The sequence below is a fragment of the Acomys minous genome, assembly GCF_964271855.1.
Source record: "Acomys minous genome assembly, chromosome: 3".
NCBI classification, from domain to species: domain Eukaryota; kingdom Metazoa; phylum Chordata; class Mammalia; order Rodentia; family Muridae; genus Acomys; species Acomys minous.
This window is the reverse complement of record NC_140485.1, coordinates 125,527,737-125,548,480: the sequence shown is the minus strand read 5'-3', so window position 1 is coordinate 125,548,480 and position 20,744 is coordinate 125,527,737. Positions and strand designations below refer to the sequence as shown.

Below are 20,744 nucleotides of genomic sequence, written 5' to 3'. Positions count from 1 at the left end.
AAACAAAACCTGTGGTATTTCCCCAAGCTTCTCTGTTGACCTCATCACAAATGTGGCGTTGAACTTGACCTTTTCTTATAGGCTGTCCAAATCTCTGTCTGCTTCTCCATTGCTACTCTGTAACCGGATCTCTATGCTCAATTCCCATATGAAAGAAACTACAAGGCTTTCTTTGCTCTTTCAACTCTTGACCTTTTCCTGTGTATATACGATGTCCTTATCAGGCACCTACCTGCAATATAAACACTCACCCTTCACATGTGTGGTCCCCTAACTAATAGGCCACAGACACAATCTCTACTCCCTGGTTACCTGACTGCATATCTCTTTTTTAGAGTTCAAGACCATAGATTGAAACATTCGTACTTCCTAGACACTATGACCAAAGCCATTTGCCTGTTCACTTCTGAGACAGCCTTTGTGGTTAGGACAAATGTAAGCCCATCTCCCTAAAAAAACATCATATTGTCTGCAACCCAAAGGGTAAACTGTACTTGGTTTTCCTTTTAATAACAGTCGGTGGGAATCTGGTTTTGGCACAGCTATGCCTTGTGGGCTGGCAGAGGGCCAAGCATACTGGCCTGAACATGGCTTTTACATGTCACTGCAACATTTTCCATGTGCAGCTAAGCTGAGCATGGGGCTGCTCTTAGGGGGGGAAAGTTCTCTGCCTTAATTTCATATCTCTTTGAGCAGAACCAAAGCTATGAGGTGTTTACATAATTTTCTGTAGAGCTGTGAGAAGGGAGCTATATTTGTAATCATTTTCAAAGATGAAAGGGATATTTGTTGAAGCATGTAGAGCGTTTAAGAAAAAAAATATTCATTTATTTTCAGCTCTCCATTAAAACATGGATTTGGGGGTGGGGGTGCTTGGTTTTGTTTTAAAATAACCCAGGCACCCAAAAGTACATTAGGAGATTTTATAGTTTTGATGTTCCCTGGAAACCTTTCCTGAGACTGGGAGAGACAAAGCCCACATCTGTTAGTGTAAAAGGACATTTTTGTTTACAGAGTTTTAGGGCTAATGACAAAAACTGATATAAGGCAGGAAATTTGGAGGCTAGAGGTGACACTTCACGCTAAATGTATGCCCCAAGACAGCTGCTTTTCCACCGAGTCTGGATTTTAAAGACAAAGTTGGCTCTAATTTCCAACTCTCTGGCTTCTTTCAAGCATTGTGACAGTTCAGGCTATTTAAACACGTGTCTTTGAACTTCCTTAATTTAAAAAAAAATGACCCATAGGTTAATGAGTGCTGTAAGATGCTTATTGTTTAAGCAAATGGATTAGCTCACCCGCCTCTTGAAGTCTGTTCTGAGGACCATGGGGGTAAACACAGTGGATGCTCTGAAGGCTGAAGCTCCACACAGGAAGCCCAAGATGTTTTCATTCTGTGTGCCACACTGGCCATTCACATGGTCCCCGTGGCCCCTTTATTAAAAATGCCCCCACATTAGCTGCTTTTAGACATGGACTCTGCCCGATTTCCATTACTAAGAAAATAACACCCAAGTCTATGAAATGCGGATCAGTACGTAGCAGGTGATAAATTAAAGGCAAGTGGGGTGGATAGAGTTTCACACAAGCCTTGGTAAACGAGACAGGACCTAGTGAGTGTTTTTCCATAGGAAGTGGAACAAGTGAACACAGAATTCTTGTGGTGGATTCTTGTTCTGCTCCACTGCAGCAGTTTTGTGAGAGAGTTGCTTCGTGTTTACAGTTTCATGCAGGCCTCTCACAGGACCTGGCAGCGCATTTTCGCACACAGCACACGATCTTTATGACTTTGATAACCACGTGCTTTCACATCACAATAAGCAAGCATCTTAACACACAAACACATGAGGTACCCATTCTGTGGAAGGGGTTTCATTTCATGTGTCTCACTAAGGGTGTGTACAAAGTCATCTACAAAATGAATCATTCACTAACTTTGAAACAGGGTCTCACTATGTAGTCCAGGAAGGCATCAAACTTAGAATCTTCCTACCTCAACTCCCCAAGTTGCTAGGGTTACTGCTGTTACCAGTGTGTGCCAGGTGAAACACGGTGTTTGGAGGAAGAAGGCTCATCAGTACTGGGTCTGACACAGAGGCTTTTCCAGAAGGCAATAGAGGTGTGAGTGAGAGCTATGAGGCAGAATGTAGTACCCTGAGCTGAGGTGCAAGGTCCATCTATGCCTGTGTAAGTTTGAAGACTAAAGCAAGACCTGGCCTGCAGCATCCTCTGTCCATGCCTAGGGCTCCCCGCAAGGCTAGAAGTTTCACTTCCTCCAAGCATTTAGAGTTAAAAACCCTTTCTATTTGTGTTTTCTCAACCGTGAGGGATTATTAAGTCAAAAATTAAAAGATGGTTTTATCTGATTGTATTGTTCTCATTAGAAGATGTGTATTAAGCTTGTTGTAAAAGCATCGTATATTAATCAACACACCAGAAAGGTAAGTCATCAAACCACCTTATACTATAATATTGGTTCAAAGTTATCTGAAATTTATGCTTGAGTATTTGTGTGTGTGTGTGTGTGTGTGTGTGTGTGTGTGTGTGTGTGTGTATGTGTGTGTGTGTGTGAAGCTAATACGTCAAAGGCAGGTCAGAGCCTATGTCTTTGTCAGTAAGGAGCAAAATATCTGTGGTAAGTCACACAGATATAGGAAACAAGAAATACAATCTCTAACTGGCTCTAACCTACCCACTCAATTCAGACTCAGCTAATGATAGTCAATCATAGATGTACTGGGGGGAGTCTAATGCTAATTCTATAACATACCACTTGGTACATGGTGTTTAGCATCTCTTATTAGTTAAAATGCCCATCGAAAGACTCACTAGCAATAGTTACTAGTTTCTATTATGGTATTTCCTCTTGACATTTAACTTTCCTGGGAAACAAAACAGGGGAACGCTATAGGAAGCTGGTGACACGGGTTCTTTATATTACTATTATGTCACCAAGAAACAATTCTTTACCTTAGCCATTTCCTTGAAGGTCTCTTTCATTCCCAGCCTCATGTTTCATCAGGAAGTGGATTAAGTCCTAAGCATAAATTCTCAGGTAGACTGTCTGTTTGTTGGTAAGCAGAGGATCACACAGAAAACAGGCCCCATGGGAGGGAAGCAAGGAGAAAGAAGGAGGGAGGGAGGGAGGGAAGGAAGGAGGGAAGTAAAAGAGGGCTTAGAGAGGAGGGATTGGGGAGAGGACCAGGGAGGGAGAAAACACGCCAGTGGTGGTTACTCCATCAGAGTAAAGCTGGTAGCTCATCTACAAAACCCAACTTTTTGAACTCCACCCCCCAGAATATGATGGCATCTGTCCCGGGTGGAACACAGAGGTTGGCGCTTCTGGAAACATGTGCCAGTGCTTCTCACAGCTGTCTAGAGCTCAGACGACCCGCCTGGTTCTTTGAAAGACACAAAAGATGTCTAAGGGGTGACATCTAACCTCAATACTGCAATCTGGTTTGGAAGAAGGCTCAGAATATTGAGAATATGTGAAGAGCTTACTGTCAAATTCCATACATGCTCTGAAGAAAGCCAGGGCCTGGAGGTTAGAGGGGATGATGTTAAAAGCAGGACTATGGGGCTGAAAGGACAGTAAATCTCCTTTTCCCTTCCCTCTCCCTTTTCATCTCCCTCTCCCTCTCCCTCGGTAACCCTCTCCCTGAAGAACCAGCTGTGTGGGTTTCAACTCTGGAGCTTCAGTTCCTGCTCTTCCAAGCACTGACATGTCTTGAATTCATCAGGGACAATGACATCACATCTCCATCCTAAGACCTTTCAAGGGCTCCTGAGAGCTGGTAGGACAGAGGCCCAATCTCTGGGCTCTCTTTTGATTACTCTGAGGTAGCTCAGCTTTAGCTGGGTGCCTTTCTCAGTCTCCAACAACACCAGCCTGCATTTTTGTTGTACAAACATGCTAATCAGTTAGCTCCTGGGGAATTTGTAATCCCAGCAAACATAAGAACTTCTCAAAAGCTTTCCTTGTAGGTGCACGCCTTTAATCCCAGCCCTCAGAGAGGCAGAGGCAGGTGGATCTCTGTGAGTTCACAGCCAGCCTGGTCTACAAAGAGAGTTTAGGACAGCCAAGGCTACACAGAGAAACTCTGTCTAAAAAAACCCAAATAAACCAAAAAGTCAAAAACCAAAACCAAACAAACAAGGCAGGGGAGGGGGGAAGCTGTCCTTGACAGAACTATAAAGAATAATACTCAACTGAACCCATTCTCTAGCTAAAAATATATTAAACACCTCTAACTAGAAAACCAAAAAATCAAGATGATTTAAAATTCAAAACTCTGAGCGCCAATCCTGTGTTATAAATGGAAATGCTGGGCTTGGCCTCACATGATGAGCTGCCGCCACATACAAGTTCACTAAAATATCATATAAAATCACCGTCAAACTGTATGTGTTAACCAATGGCCAGTCTCTATAATTAACACCCCACGTAATCAACTTAGAAAGAAAGAAGGGCTGGCTTTGGCTCACAGTTTGTGAGGATTTAGTCCTTGATCAGTAGGCCCTGACTTTGGACCTGTGTTAGCATGGTAGGTCATGACAAAAGGACCTGGAGTAGTTAACATGTTCACCTTCTGGCCAAGGAGCGTAGTAGAAAAAGGAAGAAAGAAAAGGCTCATATTTTCCCTTCAAAGGCATGGCCCCGATCACATAAAAATCTCCTTCTGGAGAATGTCCTGGGGTCTGACTTTCACATGAACTCTGGTGCCTGATATTTGACCACGTCCCCTGGATGGGGAGGCCTGGTGGCACTCAGAGGAAGGATAGCAGGCTACGAAGAAGAGACTTGATACCCTATGAGCATATTCAGGGGGAGGAGGTCCCCCTCAGTCACAGACATAGGGGAGGGGAGTAAGGGAAAAATGGGAGGGAGGAAGGAATGGGAGGATACAAAGGATGGGATAACAATTGAGATGTAATATGAATAAATTAATAAAATATATTTTTTAAAAAAGATCTCCTTCTGGGCTCCACCTTTAAAGGCTTTCACTTTCAGGTCCACGAGGGTATAAGATGCAAAGAACACAAACATGAACGCTGTGTTGAGACCTGGGACTCTTTCCCTGGGTGACACATTCTGTGCGTGCAAATGTGTCAAAATCAGAGGGGAAAAAATCCAAAACTGTAAATACTTCTGACTCCAAGCATTTCAAAGAAAAGATGCACAATCTCTATTGCCAATGAACTTTGTAGCATGGAACTCTGAGAGTTTGTCTGTCATTACCCCTTTGTTTTTTTGTTTTGTTTTGTTTTGGTTTTTTGTGCCTGGAAGAAAAGAGTTCTTCAACATTCCCTGTGTCCACGTTGATTAGCATATTATCTGGCGCACAGTACACAAGAAGGAGATACTTTCTGGATATATGGATGCAGAAATGATGGATGGCATAGGAGGAACACAAGAACCAAAGGTAGAGGTACACATTTTTTTTTTGCATGTACAGACTGTGGAAGTAAGAGAAGATGCTTGCACTGGCAAGATACAGTGAGACACCCAAGTGCACTTGGTTACTAATAGCAACGGATGGCAGGATTTGAACCTCACACCTATTAAGGTGCAAAAACTGCTGGAATCCAATGATTCAGATCTAAGAATGGAAATCATGACTCTAAAGTCCAGTCATAAGACATTATTTTAGTCACCAGACATAATTAGAAAGTTAAATATCTTGAACAAAGTGGTTTATTTGAGGAGACCTAAGAATGTAATTTGAGGCTGTTAGGTAGCTTAATACAGTGGAACTGACTGTTTTAAAGATGCTAAGAGAGCTGCCTGTAAAAACAGTATTGCAGATACTTTATGTGAAGTAGTAGGAAAACCTGCCTGGGTCTGGGTCTGAGTCTCATCCAATCAGATAAGGGTATTGAGAGCCTGCTCATCTCATGTGGCCATGATGTCACTTTACAAATGGGTATGTCTACATTTTACTTAAATATCATTACAATTGTTCATGTCTTTTGCAAAAAGTAATGACTTTAATACTATTAAACCCTTCAGTGAAAATTGTGAATAATTTTTCCCATGGTGCAAGATCTCATTAGTTAAATCTACTAATATGCATTCTATTTCATAAATCGTCATAAGTGCTGAATACTTATAAAAAATTTGAATAGTGGTATATACATTTTTTGTGGAGATAGCATCCAGTCACGTAGACCTGGCTACCCTCAAACTCATAACCCTTTTGTCTCAGCTTATATTTTATTCTTATCCATGTATTTCTGTGTGTATCAGATATTTCAAAATTAATTCCCTTCTGGAAAAAATGTTCCAAATTCATTAAATGACATATTTGATTTAAACTTTAAAAACACCTTTTATTATACTCTTAGATTAGTCTAAACCCTGTACTTGGTTCTGTGGAAGATACAAGATCCAGAATCATCAAATTTTTTCCTTTTTAAATCTGTCTATTGGTGTTTTGCCTGCACGTGTGTCTGTGGTGTCTGTGTAACAATATCAGATCCTCTGGCACTGGAGTTACAGACAGTTGTGAGCTGCCATGTGGGTGCTGGGAATTGAACCCAAGTCACCTGGAAGAGAAGCCAGTGTTCTCAACCACTGAGCCATCTCTCCAGCCCCAGAATCATCATCTTTAAAGCTGCTTAACAAGAGGAAAATGCTAGGCAGGATTTGGCTGTTGTTAAAAAGAGTTGGACTTGCTTGGAACCATCCACTTAGTGGATGAGCTCTTATCCCGGCTTAATCTGCTGTAACTCAGAAGCAAATAATAGTTACTAATAGGTTGATTGCAAATATTAATGATGTAATGTGTAAAATATTTAACGTGGTGTATAACACAGAAGAAGAATCCTTTCCATATGTGTAACATTTAGTTGAATATGTTTGCCCTTTGGGTTTTTTTCTGCACTCTTGGTGCCTGAAGTATAAAAATAGAACTCTGAAATTGTCTTTGACATACAAAATCTATCATCAATTTTTAATGCTTCATTTTAAACATTAAGTTTGGATAAATAAAATATATGCATCACTCCCAGTTTCATGTTTGCAATTAAATTCCACTCTGATCCAAAGCAGGTTGAAGTCCTGGCTGCCTCTCCCTCCTTATGCCATCAGAAAGTGACTCTAAGCATCAATGGCATCCTCCAAAGGTCCACAACAGGGAAGAAGCAGAACGTGAGCATGGATGACACAGTTGTTCAATTTCTAACTAATCAAACATTGCTATTTATGAACACGAATGGTTTGCTAGGTAGGTGCCAGTGATGACTTCCTGTTTTTGAAAACTAAGAGGCAAAAAGAATTCAGCAGAGGAACCATGAGTGAAAAGGGAAAGCAAACTTGAGAACAGAGAGACATGAACAGTGGTTTCTAAGTTTGCATGCCTATCTCGAATAACTGGATACTCTATGGGAAAACTTGGTAGCTGATATGATTGGGAAATGCTACTCTTTGAAGTTCATCTTAGGAATTTCCAACAAATGTCATTAATGCAAGCAAGGAAATATATGGGAATCCTAGGGACAAGCTAACAGCCCTGTTAGATGCAGCTCTCCAATGTGCCCGAACATTAAATTCTCAGTGTGTTTATCTGGAAGAAGTAATAAGCAACTCATGGAATTAGTATAAAATGGTACATTATTCACGTTTGTTTCCCGTCTTTGCCACCCAAATGCATTCTTGTTGGTTTTCTTCATAACTTTTCCAGCCATTCCTCTTGACTGAAGCCGTTTGACAAGCCTTCCTATATTATCTCGCAAACATAGAAAATGCAGTTTGTTTTGCTGTTGTAAAGATGAGAGTTTTCAAGAGGAAAAAAATTTGAGAACAAATTCCAATGGTCTGGAAACAAAAACAAGAAGGCATCTTGTTGAGACAGTTTGCTGCAGCACGCACTTAGCCAACCTTACCAGTTTATTCTTGGGAGGTCAAAGTTATCTACAATTAAAATGAAAGCTAGAAGAACACCCAGTGTCACCCTTGGAGCACTTAGCATTTTAACACAAGCCCGCTTTCACTTTCAGAAGTTTTCTTTTTTAAAGAGCAGTGATTTCTACAATAATATGTGCATCTTGCAAACAAAAGTCCCCAAAAGGAGATTTATCAAGTACTCATTATTTTTGCTTGGAAAAGTGTTTTTCATGAATCCTGGATGTTCTTTAACATAACCCATTTAAAGACATAAAATACTGAAGCAGCACAATGGTCTTTGTGATAAGTTATATTGATAGCCATCTGTTTCATAGTGAATACGATGTTGAGGACTTTGCTCAGTGAGCGAGTCTCTGACCAGTAGACACAGTGTCCTAGGTATGGTTTTCACCACTGAGATATAAAACACTGCAGACAGTAGGGTGCTCATATACAGATATAAGGAGCCTTTCAGAGACTGAAAATACATGTCTTTTGAAAGAAATTCAGTCTTAAATTGTTATTGTTTATTAGGATAACTGAAAGTATTACAGTCCCTTACAGCAAGACTGATAATCTCCCAACCAACAGTGCACACATAGGCATATATGGAAAGCATGCACATATTTGTGTGTGCCATATACATATGGCACATATGTTATATATGTGTGTGTTGTATGCATGCATGCTACATATTATGTAGTCTACATACTTTGTAGCCTACAAAGTGTCACAACTAGCAAAGTTATATTAAATAATAGGAGAATACAACTGCACCAGGTTAGAGGAAGGAGCTAAACATATCAAATATGGTATGCAAACAAAGTGAGCTGTCTCTCATAGGAAGCATTCTCTTTCAAAATACATGAGCTGTCATGGCAAGTCGGCCCCACTTGTCACCCGCCTCCCGAAACAGTCCTTTTGATTCTTCAGACACTTTGGTATGAGAGCATTGTAAAGTAAATCCTCCTGTTCAAAAATTTAAGTTTTAAACCTGCTTAAAATAAAGTGTCTGGGTTTACATCTTCTTATGGAAGGATCTGGCCTTTCTCCAAATTATTGTAGTGTGTAGGGGCATTCCACCTTGCCCTGGGTCTGGTCTTCTTTCCATCTGTGTTGAAAAGATGAAGCATTTGAAAGTTTCTTTACTCTATAGCCTCCTATGGGATCTGCCACAGGCTAAGGGGAGGCACTAGCTATTCTTGGGTTTCCTGAGCTGAAGATAAACATATTTAAATATGTATTTAAGTAGAGGTGGACTCCAAATAAACAAACTACCCTGCTGTATCTCAAATCTATAGTCAGCAAAGAATTCTCTCTCTCCCTCCCTCTCTCTCCCCCTCTCCCTCTTCCTCTTTCCGTCCTCCTCCATCTTTCCCCCTCGTGTGTGTGTGTGTGTGTGTGTGTGTGTGTGTGCATGCGCGCGCACACACACACACGCACATGATCCATCTACTTTGGACTTCAATGGCTAACACAGAAGATATTTTTAATTCAACAGTTCTAAAATGGGACTTCCCACCTTTCCCTTAAAATTCATTTTGTGTTCCATAGTGTCAGACTATTAGATTCCAAACTAAAACCCCCAAAGGCCTCCTTTGACTAGGCAAGCTCTGCCTACGTACACACTCAGCATGCTCTATGATGCACATCCAATGCACCCTGCCACCCCATCCCCACCGAGCCACCCACATCGATTTCCAATTATACTCTTGGGCCAGCCACCTGACTGCTCTCATTGCTTACTTTTCCACACTGTCACTTGCATTTCTTCTAAAACCTCCCTGCTAGGACATATTTGTTGAGAAGGCAGCCTGCTTCAGTTTTCTGATGCCTCTCTAGCCTATGCCGGCTATTGTGGCAAAAGTTTTCCATGAATTATCTGTCCTCTTTGTTACAATCTTAAGGGATGAGTAGAGTGACTATATCCACTTAGAGATGGGAAATAGAAGCATATGAAGTGTCTATCACTTGTTCATTGTCACTGAGGCGACAGAATCATTTATCATGTGCATATGATGCCTGAGTGTTCTTGGTGGTTCCATTGTAAGCCTCCCTCAGTCTACCTCAGACTACCCCCTCTCAGTTTTTTAGCATGGAAATCCCAGATAGCAAATGTGATTAAGTGATTGTACATCAAGGGTCAAAAGTTTTTGAACCATTGGGACAAAAGGCCAGGGCTCTCGGCAGCTGTTGCCTCTCTAAACCATAGCACCTCTTAAGACCCATACAATGTGAATGAAAGATACTGATTTCAAGCAAGGAAAATGATTTCAATAAATGGGAAAGAACAGTTGACAAAACTCTGTCCTGTAGGTTATATAAAGTAAGATTTCCAGGTGTTGTTTTGGGTAATCACCATTCACTACCCATCATCAATTCCTCAGACTCTTTTCAAGCCTTATTCATGAGAAACTCTTGAGGAGCATAAGGTGAGAAGTGGCAGAGGGACCCAAAGGCACAGTGACCTGGACCATGGGTGTGGCCATGAGTTAGAAGGATAAAGGGCCACCTCTCTGAGGTGTCCTCTGACTTCTAAGAAGAAATAGCAGTCAGAATTTTTTTTAAAGGACTGTGGGTTGCTGAGATTGTCTTGACATAGTCCACATACATAGTTTGATAAATATTTTATTGTTATTCCAGGAAAAGCTTTTAAAGGAAGACCTAAGCCAACAATAATGGGGCAGGGGTGTCTCCTTCCCTGAGACGGTGGGAATGTCAACTCTGCTCTGCAGAGGAGACTGGATCTCAAAGGCAAAGTTCTCTAAGAAGATCATGTCTCACCCCCAAAGACTGGAGTCCCTGGTGATGGCTCTTTTCCTTGTTTAACAACAGAAACCACACAAAAACGTCCCTGATGTGGTGCTCTGATTGATCGGAATAAATCGAAGGCATTTAGCTTGTGCAGGCCCTGTTGTTGTTTCGGCCCAAGGATCATGCAAGCCCTGATGGAGAAAAGGGACTTGCTGGAAGGGGGCGTGGCTCTCTCAGGAAGAAACTGATGATACAGCTGTTATGATGGAGTTTAGCTTCAAGCTGCAAGACACAGATAGCTACCACCAAAGTCCACTTCTGACTAGAGGTTGATGCAAATATTCATCATTTTATTTAGATGAAACCAGAGAAGCTTCGATGCTTCAAGTGAACTGGGCCACTTGGCATCATGTTAAAGATAACTCACTTTTGAGGGGTTATTTTGGGTTTGTGTTATGGCCACTTACCAATACATCTTAAAGATCATTCTATAGTGAATATAGTGGGTAATCAATGTTTACATTTTCCCTCTGCATGACTGGCTCTTACCTCATCCAAAACGTGACTCTGCATAGTGATCACTGATGGCCAACTGTATAGCACTATCAGAAAATAATATTTATGAACTTTTCAAAGAATATCATTGAATGCCTGTCATCCTGTTGAAAGGCGTGTATGCCTATATTCAGGATTGTACCTAAAGCTGGAAATAATATAGAAATACCTACTTAAAAGTGACTCTCCAGTGTCCAGTACTGTGCTTGAAACTTGTCAAGGGCATAGGTATTTTGTTAGTGACATTTTACGTTCACAAACAAACACATCTACAAATGGTACAAATACTTATTCTCCCAAAGCTGTAGTTAGCTAAAAAAGAAACAATCACCCTTAACAATTGTGAAGCCTCCAAGAAGGCTGCTCCAGCATGCTGTTTCTTGTCTTTTCTTAAATGGCCTTTAAATAAGTATATGAGTCAGTTAAGAAAAGCAGTTACTGAATTAAAGTGATAATTCTGCCAGGATGTCAGTATAATTAATTGTGGGTGGCTGAAGTTTTAAAAGAGGCTAAATTAAGTATATTTATTTATCTATTTATCTATTCAATGCTTACTTTTCTACTGTAATCAGAGAAGCTTCTGGTTGATCTTCAGATTGACCCTTGCTATAGAATAGCATAGCTAGGAGATTTCATGCCAAGCTCTATAGCACAGTGTCATAACCAAAGTGGGGATATAGGTATATGCATGAATCCAGCCTGCACCTCCTTACTGTCCTTACTTTCTCTCTCCCTCTCCCGCTCTCCCCCTCTCCCTCTTACACTTGTTTTATTTATTCCACTTCCCTAGGGTTTTCATTCCTAATATTATACTTGCTCTAATTTATTTAAATGTCCTCTTAAATGTCCAAGTCAGTATGATGGCAAAGAATGTTTTGTGCTTGACAAACTACACTATTAAAGAACACAGAATATGGTGCCTTCAAAATCTCTGCCTGCCTAAGCTACCTACACAGATGGCTGAAATGGATCAATTGCCTAAAAAACTTGCTTTACCGCTGGGTGGGGGGCAGGGGGGGCAGGGGTGGTCTTGGCGTGCAGGATGTGTCATAAACAACCGATCCCCTCTGGAGAGCTCCCAGGGTTCCAGGCACTGCAGACATCACTGTCCAGTTCCTGACAGCCAAGGGACTGACCTACTGCGTTTCAGATGGGAGCTAATCCAGAGCAAAAGTAGAGCGGGGGGTTCAGAAAAATAGGAACAGTGCCACAGCATATAGTTTCTCAAAGTTCACCACAGCAAAGAAAGAAGAACAAAAACTTCTTCCTGAGAAGTAAAGATTTTAATTAATCAATTAATTAATTAAAGTTAATTAATTAATTAAAATTAATCAACTAAAATACTTCCTCAGGTATGTTTATACAGGTGTCACATAATGACAGTATAAACAAATATTGTTTTAAAAGATATATGACAGACTTATAACTAATGTCTGAAATCTCACATTAAAATATCAGAGCACACAGCAACATTTTTGACATTGCATTCTAATAGGATAGAAGCACCAGACCAAGTAATTCTTACGTTATTACACAGTGTATACTGTAAATAGTTCTGAAAATTTATCCAGCTCTTTATTATTATTAGCTCCATTTACCTTCTGCTATGCCCTAGAAATAGTTTTGTCATTAACTATGTGCATTTTTGCATCCACTGTGCTGAGCACAAAAGATCAAACACCACATTTCCTATAGCCTAAATAAAATAGCATTCAAAAAGGTGACCCGTGGCATGTTAATCTGTGACCCCAATTCCTAAACTTCAAAGCCAACACTGCTCTCCTTGTGGCCAATGCATCATCGGGGTTAACGTTCTGCATGCCTCCCAGTCTGGAACAGTGAAGTCCAGAATGCTAGCGACAAATAGGGAAGGACGCCTCCTGCAGAGGATGTGGACTGCAGAGAAAGCCAGCAGCTAGGAAGAATTCAGGCTCGTTTGACCTACCGGCTTTGTCCATGTCTCAGAAGTGACGAGGTGAGTCCTGCAGCTGGCAGCCCCGGAAGCCCTGGCTCTTCTGGCTAACGGAGCACCCTGCCCTTATGCTGTTTATCAGCCCTTACTGGCACACAGAGCACACTTCACGCACTGTCTGCAGGAGCCACCGCCAGGAAATTTATATCTCCAAGGATGACAAACAGCCATTAGCTCCATTACAGGCTGATTAAGAGAGAGTGAACCTATCAAGTGGGTACTTGAGTCCCCCGGGGTTTCCACCTCTGTTCTAAGCAGAGGAGGAAAAGAAAGAAAGAACGAACGAAAGAAAGGAAATGCTTGCAATGTTGAATGTGCTGCACGTTTAGGGGAGAAAAAAGTGCACATGCTATGCGAAAGCACACTGCTTTCCAAAAGATGCCAGAGCCAACAGGAACAGGAAGAGGCACAGATAATTGAAAGGTGGTAACAAGGAAATCTCCAAAAATACTACACTAAAAGATGCTTTCTTGGAGGTTAGGGTAAATGAGCTTCGACCCTTTATCACTAACATCACAGAAACAGTGGTAACTTTTCCATTTTAGAGTATAAAATGTTTTTGTTGTGGGGGGGGCAGGGAGAGGCAGATAAAATATTTAAACACATTGCTGTTCGATTTTGATGGTGTTTTTATCACAGTTAATTTCCATATTCCTGCTTAGAATTTTTACCCACCTGTCCTCACAGCAAAACGTAAAACAAGTTCATTGACGTCAGTAATGATAGGAGACTAATGATAGGAAGCCAAAAGAGGTCAGGGTGGGTAGATTCTACTGTGTCACATTCTCTGCAGCCATATAACCCAGGGAAATAAAGGGTCGAAAGAGGGATGAAACTCGAAAAGCCATCTCACTTACTTTCTATAACTTGATGGTGTAAATATGATCCTCAAAGACACTCAAAGCTGCTTATGATATGAGAACACAGGGCTCTGCACAGTGCTAAAGAAATCACCGCATAACCAGCCATGTGCCTGTGCTCATCTAAGGCCCTGGAGCCCAAACAACTATGCTTTCTGCGTTTTGTCAGGTGTAGAGAAAAGATTTACAATGACCTCATTTGACCTATAGTCCAATAAACACGCACTACAACGAGGCTCTGTGGGCTTCTGAAAGGTAGAAAGGAAAAGGAAGGGAAAGTCCAGGAGCTCAGTGGTAGAGTGCTGGCTTAGCATTCCACACAGCCATGAGTTCTTCATCCCCAGGTCATTGCAAAAACCACGCATAGCGATGTATACCTTTAACCCTAGTGCTTGGGAAGCAGAGGTCACCTTCAGGTGCACAGCAAGAAAACAAACAAACAAACAAACTGTGGTCTTATCCTCCCCAATGGTTGTTGAATCATAAAAGGGAGTTGCTTGTTGAGCATTTATTTCACTGGCCCTCATAATGACAAACCGCTTACAAATGCTTTAGTCCTCCACTGCAACTGAGTTAAATAACTCGTGTTTCCACTGTAGGTTCAGACATCCTTCCAGATCTCAGGTTTTTTCACAGGACAAGCCAAATAATGTGCTTACGTATATCACTGTTAACTCTAAAAAAGGTCCTTCGAAGATAAGCTACATTTCTCAGCAATTCTGCCTTTGCTTTCCACTGCCCTTACCTGATAATCTCCCAAGCCCTTACAGAGGATGCAAGCAGACGTATGGGCAGCACAGAGAAACTTCTAGAAATAACAAAACGACCACTGAGTGGTTATATGAATCAAGGCATTACTGACAAGCTGCACTCAGGACCCAGGATCCTGTTTCCCTGTAGCAGCCACTGGTCTACCAGTGATCTTTTATCCCTATTATTTTAATTCTGTCACATGACCTCAAAGGCATAGCACTCCATGAATTAAAATAAAAGTTTTTCATATTACATATACCATATATATAATATATATGTAAATAAATAAGTTTATATATTAAAGCTTAACTCCCATAAAACTAAAATCACTGTGGCGTACACACCTCACCAACTTGCCCTGATTAAGACATGACAGCCACCCAGACTGAGTGTCATCAGCACAAAATCTAGGGCAAACTAACTATTTTTGAGAAGAGAGAGAGAGAGAGAGAGAGAGAGAGAGAGAGAGAGAGAGAGAGGAACTGACAGAGAAATAAGAAAATGAGAAAGCACATCCTTAAGTCTGCGATGTATCTGGAGGCATCACCTATGGAGAGTCCTTATTGCCCAACACAGATTCTTATACTCTTTGTTCATGGCTCAACACTTTAAGTCTCATTTTTCTCACCGTACCTCACCTCCAAATAACAAATGGGTTGTGTGTTCTGAATACTTACTTTGTTAGTTATTTGAAACATACTTTAAAATACAGATCAGGTTCCTTCAACAGCCCAATAAATACTCCTGGGTGTGATTTATGTAAGGTCAGCAAGTCCCTGTGTGCAGTTTCAAAATGTGGAAAGCATTGTCTCTGTTTCAGTTAAGCTAAAATGCATTTGCTGTCCCAACCCAATTTGAATACTATTTAATATTTTTATTTCATTCAGAGTGAACAAGCATGTTTTTTTCCTACAGCAATTTTAATGTTACTGTTTGTATGAATCTGTTCAGACTATACTGAAGACAATCCACTTTTGTATATTATATGCTTCTGCATTGTCTTTATAAACAAATAAAAGTCCAAACTCAGAAACACATTTGACACCCAAGCTTTCAGAGAGTAGGGGTGGGCACACTCAAAATGGTAGGTGATCATTTTCTTTAGGGATAGGAAATTGACTTAGCTTGAGTTAAGCATACAATATCGTGTAGATAAATCACATAATGCCGTGTTTCAAAAGCTTATATAGTTTAATATTTTGTTTACTGATTTAAAAGCACTAATAATAGTTAAAAATAAATAAACGAAACAAGTGGCAAAACCATTCCTTTAACCCATTTGGTCACAAGATTTCTTCAATGCATTAAGAAACTCACCCACCACCACCACTAATCTCCCAAACCATTCCAGATGATGCAACACACAGCTCAGGGAGACTTCTAGAAATAATGTGGCTATTAGTGACTGTCTATTATGAACTAGGATGTGTATATAAGCTGCAAGCAGGACCCAGGATCTCATCTCACTGTACCACTCACTGCTACCCCAATGACCTTTTCTCTGCCCTTGCCCAGCACCGAAAAGACCGTGTAACAGGAAAAAAAAGACTGTGTAACAAGAAAAAGGTACAATCAGTGGCCCACTGTCCTCAAGCCACAGGGAGAATTCCTTCTTCCGCTGATTTAATTCAGAAGCGCATCTACTCTGCTTTAGCTGGGAAATGTGTGGGTATAAAATGCTTGCTGGGAGCTTTAAACCATCCCGGAGACTCTGTGTGGTATAGAAACTGCACTGATCCGCCTAAAAACTCTCCATTGTACTTCTAAATAGGAGTTTAGTTCCTTCATTAACCCTCCCATATGTACAGTCCCCAGCTTGCTTCAAATAGCTTGCTGAGGCTGGAGGTAATTTGGAGCACCTGCACCACACACAGCACCCTCCATGCTACCCACCTTCAGAAAGAGGGTTACAACCCCCCACCATCTGGTTTTCCTCTCTTGTATAAGGACTGTTTGTGGAGAAGGTTGTTTATAAGATGTTTGACAACATACAGAAAGGGAGGACACATTTGCAAGCTATACATCTGAGGAGGGGTTAACCTCTAAAATACACAAGGACCCCAAAAAGCTGAAGAGCAAAATATCTCCCAAATGGTCTGATTTTTTTGAAGTGAGGCAAAAGACAGATATTTTGGAAAACAAGACATACACATGGCCAACACACGTGGGAGCAGAATGACCAGCATTGCCAACCATCAGAGAAATCCGTGTCAAAACCGTGAGACATCACCTCACTCTAGTTAGAATCACTGTTACCAAAAACCCAAACATGTTGGCAAAGGAATAAAGAGAAAAATTGGGCCCCTTAAACACTTTTGGTGGAAATGTAAATTACCACAGGGATGGAAAACAATGTAGAGGGGGGAAAAACCTTTGAGGAGAAAAAAAAAATAACTAAAAATAGAACCACCACAAGATCTAAACAACCGCACTAGTGCTTGTGTACATAAAGACAATGAAATCAATATATTGAAGAGACAGCTGCAAGCCCATGTTTACTGCAGCATATTTATAGTATCTAAGCTGTGAGAGCAACCTGAAGGAGCATCAGTGCAAGGCAGTAAATATATAGGTATTGGTTGTCCAATAAAAGCAAATTATGAAATCTTGTCATTCAGGGCAAAATGGACAAATCCAGGAGCTGGTATGCGAAACAGGCAGGAACAAGAGACAAATGTTGTGTGATCTCACCCACTTATGGAACCACAGATAAAGACAACTGAACAGTGGTTAGCGGATACCAGAAAGAGGCAGGAAAGAGAGAAGAGACCACGTTGGGCATCAGAAGGATAAACCCCAGCGTGCTAGGACACAGAAGATGACTACAGTGTCCAGTAGATAGATAGATAGCAGATAGCTCCATAGATAGCTAACAGAAAAGAATATGAATGCTCTCACCTCCACCAATTTTCTGATGTGAGAAACTAATTACCCTGATTGATCATGAATTAATCCAACAGTAGCCATATGTTATAACTCCATACACACTCTACAGCACACTGTAACCATTCCTCCTAGTTTGCTTTCTGTTATTGTGATCAAACACTGACCAAAAACAACTTGGGGGAAGAAAGGGTTAATTCCATCCAACTCCTACCCCTGCTCCATCATCGAGGGAAGCCAGAGCAAAAACTCAAGACAGAAACCCAAGGGCAAGAACAAAGCACGGGAACGCTGCTTCGTGGCTTTCCAGCTTTCCCTCATATAATCTAAAGATCACTGCCCAGGCCTGGCACTGCCCGCCGAGGGATGGGACGTGTTCCACCAATCATTACTCTACCAAGAAAAAACTCTGCAGATATGCCCACAGACCAATCTGACAGGCAGCTCTTCAGTGGAGGCTCCCTCTTCCCAAGTGACTTCGGTTTATGTCCAACTGACAAATGCACGTATACAAATGCACGTAGTCCAAATTTAAATTTTATAGTGACAAGAAACAAACTGGAAATGTTTATGACTCCAAGCGTCCTCAGTGCAAGATAATGACAATATGGGGCCTGCTGCAATATTAATGTGAATATCTTTCTTACATGGTTCTTTACAAAACTTTTTAGAGAGGCTGGAGAGAAGGCTCAGTGGTGAAGACAGCTGGGTGAGCAACCAGGAGGACTGGAGTCTGGTTCCCAGTGCCCTCCTGTAACCCCAGCATCGACAGAACAACTGCCATTGTGCGCTGGGGTGTGTGTGTGTGGGGGGGGTGTCTTGCTGCTTTCCAGCTTTCCTGCCTAGCTGAGGAAACTTGAGCCTCAGAGTCAAAGGGGAGAGCCTGCTTCAAAAGAACAGGAGATAGAGAGTGACAGAGGTGGATGCGCAAAGCTCCTCTTCTGGCCTCCGTGTGCATGCATGGACTCATCTTGTTTCCTATAAAGTTATGCAGATTTCATTAATCACAGCTCATCTGCCGATTCTAGCCTTGAACCCACATACGTGACAAATGCTTTTCCCTTAAACTGTATCACAGCCCCTTTGTGTCATTTCTTCAGCTTCCTAATAGATGGTCTCCCTGCTTGGGGAACAATAGGGAGAAACTGGGGACAGTAATGCTCTGCATTTTGGAGTTCTGGGACATCCGCAGCAGTGCACATGGATGCTGTGGACAACCAAAGCCGGAGACACATATCCAAGGGGTAGGGCCATTCTAGAATCTCAGGTTAAAAATACCATGCTTTGACTCTCGGTGGGTGAACCGGAATCCTCCACAAAGCCAGACTCTCCCACCCCATGGAAAATTAAAGAGGATAAATTGCTCAAGTTATTATGTTGCTTGGCCCCTCCCCCACAAAACCGCTCCTGCCCCCACAGCTCCTGAACGTGCAGCGCAGCCTATTCGGCTACTTGACCTTTTCACATTCTGATTTTTCCTAAGATATATATTTTTAAAATGTGCTGGAATAATCGACTTCCCACGAGAAAGATCGTTCCAGATCCTTTAGAAACAGATTCTGCTGAGAAGCTGTTCTGAAGGCATCTTGGCCACTGACTTTACAAAAACAGCTATAAGACATAATTTTAATAAGCCAAGTGCTTGGGTTTACAACACTCCTAAGGACTAACCCAAATCCCTGACCTATTAACAGACAAACAAATCACTCAAAAATACACACAAGAAAGTTTTGTCACAATCTTTCCAGGAAGGTCTGAGCTTAAGCACGAGGCATTTGCCTGGGGCTTTAATATTTGGATTTTAGACAGTGCAGCTGTGGCACCTGTGTCCTGGGTTATTTTTGGAGATTTTCATGCAGTTGAAGGGTGTGTTTGGGGATTCCCGAATCTATTGCTAACACTCATTTCTTTCCTTTTATCAATGGCGCATCTCCAAGTCCCCCCAAACGTCTTTTTAACAATCTCAGTTTTTTAATTCTTTGACAGTTTCATACACGTATGCAATGTATGTTGATTTCATTTGCCCCTGCTGCCCTCTCCTGTCCCCATCCACTCCTGCTGACTTCCTCTTCTTCAAAACTAATATTCCTCCTATTTTCTATCTTTTTAAAAAAAACAGTGTTTCATGAGGCCTAGGATGGAATTGAACTCTACATGCAGCTGGGGATGACTCTGAACTCGAGATTCTCCTGTCTCCACTTCCTGACTATCAGGATTAAAGGCCTTCAGCACCATGAGATGCTGGGGCTTGTGCATGCTAGGCAACAGAGCTATCTCTCTAGACGCAGGATTTGTTTAAGGGCTGGTGGTATGGCGCAGCTGGTAAGGTGCTTGCTGTGAAAGCATGAGAACCGATGTTTCACTCCCAGAACTCTGGGAACGTTGGCATATGCTGTAGTCCCGGTGCTGAGGATGTGCACATAGGCAGATAGGAAGACCTTCCTCTAAACAAAAACAAAAACAACAAACCAAGATGATTGACATTTGAGTAATGGTGCAAGCAACTGACTTCTGGCCTCTGCACACATGTGAATACATGTACATACACATACACACATACTCATACACATGCACACACACACATATGCACCTCCATGCATGAGCACACACATACATCAAATTTTAAAAGTGTTAAACTAAGCCCTGCGCCTTTGCATTGTTCTCAGATTGCCTCATGTCTGAGTCTTAGGGACTTTTTTTCCCTGTCAGTCACTGTCATCTGGCAAGTATAGACTTTTTAGTCAAAGTGATTTGGAAACTCTACATTGGGTATCATCCGAGTGCTCCAGATACACAGTAATGATGTGAAAAATATTACACAAGCAATTTGCAAGTAGCTCAAGGAGCTAGATACCTATTTTCCTGGGTTAGAAAAGAGCCCAAAGCTCTAAGTAGTGGGCAGGGTGTTTCTGGAGCCCAGTTGTGCTTAATGTTCTGTAGCAGGCAAGCTGGAGGCCAATGCTGAGCTCCATGGTAGTGATGGGTTTTAAAGAGCGTCAAGCAAGAAAGAAGACGGAGCCAGGCCCTTCCTGAGCAGAATGCTTGACTGACTCAAGATAAGGTTGAAAACATGGTGATG

The 20,744-nt window shown here is 41.6% G+C and overlaps 1 protein-coding gene across 6 annotated transcripts in view; it reads right to left on the bottom strand.

Moving 5' to 3' along the window:
• Positions 1 to 20,744, bottom strand: part of PHACTR2 (phosphatase and actin regulator 2) — a gene marked incomplete at its 3' end in the record, with an annotated part of 267,951 nt that overhangs the window by 169,792 nt on the left and 77,415 nt on the right. The window contains exon 1 of one of the 6 annotated variants that reach the window (XM_084777046.1): positions 13,143 to 13,341. The exons of the other annotated variants lie outside the window; for them this stretch is intronic. Coding sequence (XP_084633172.1) covers positions 13,143 to 13,155 — 13 coding nt within the window. The 5' untranslated portion in view covers positions 13,156 to 13,341. Of the gene's footprint in view, positions 1 to 13,142; positions 13,342 to 20,744 lie in introns of those variants that run through there. 6 annotated transcript variants of the gene reach the window in all.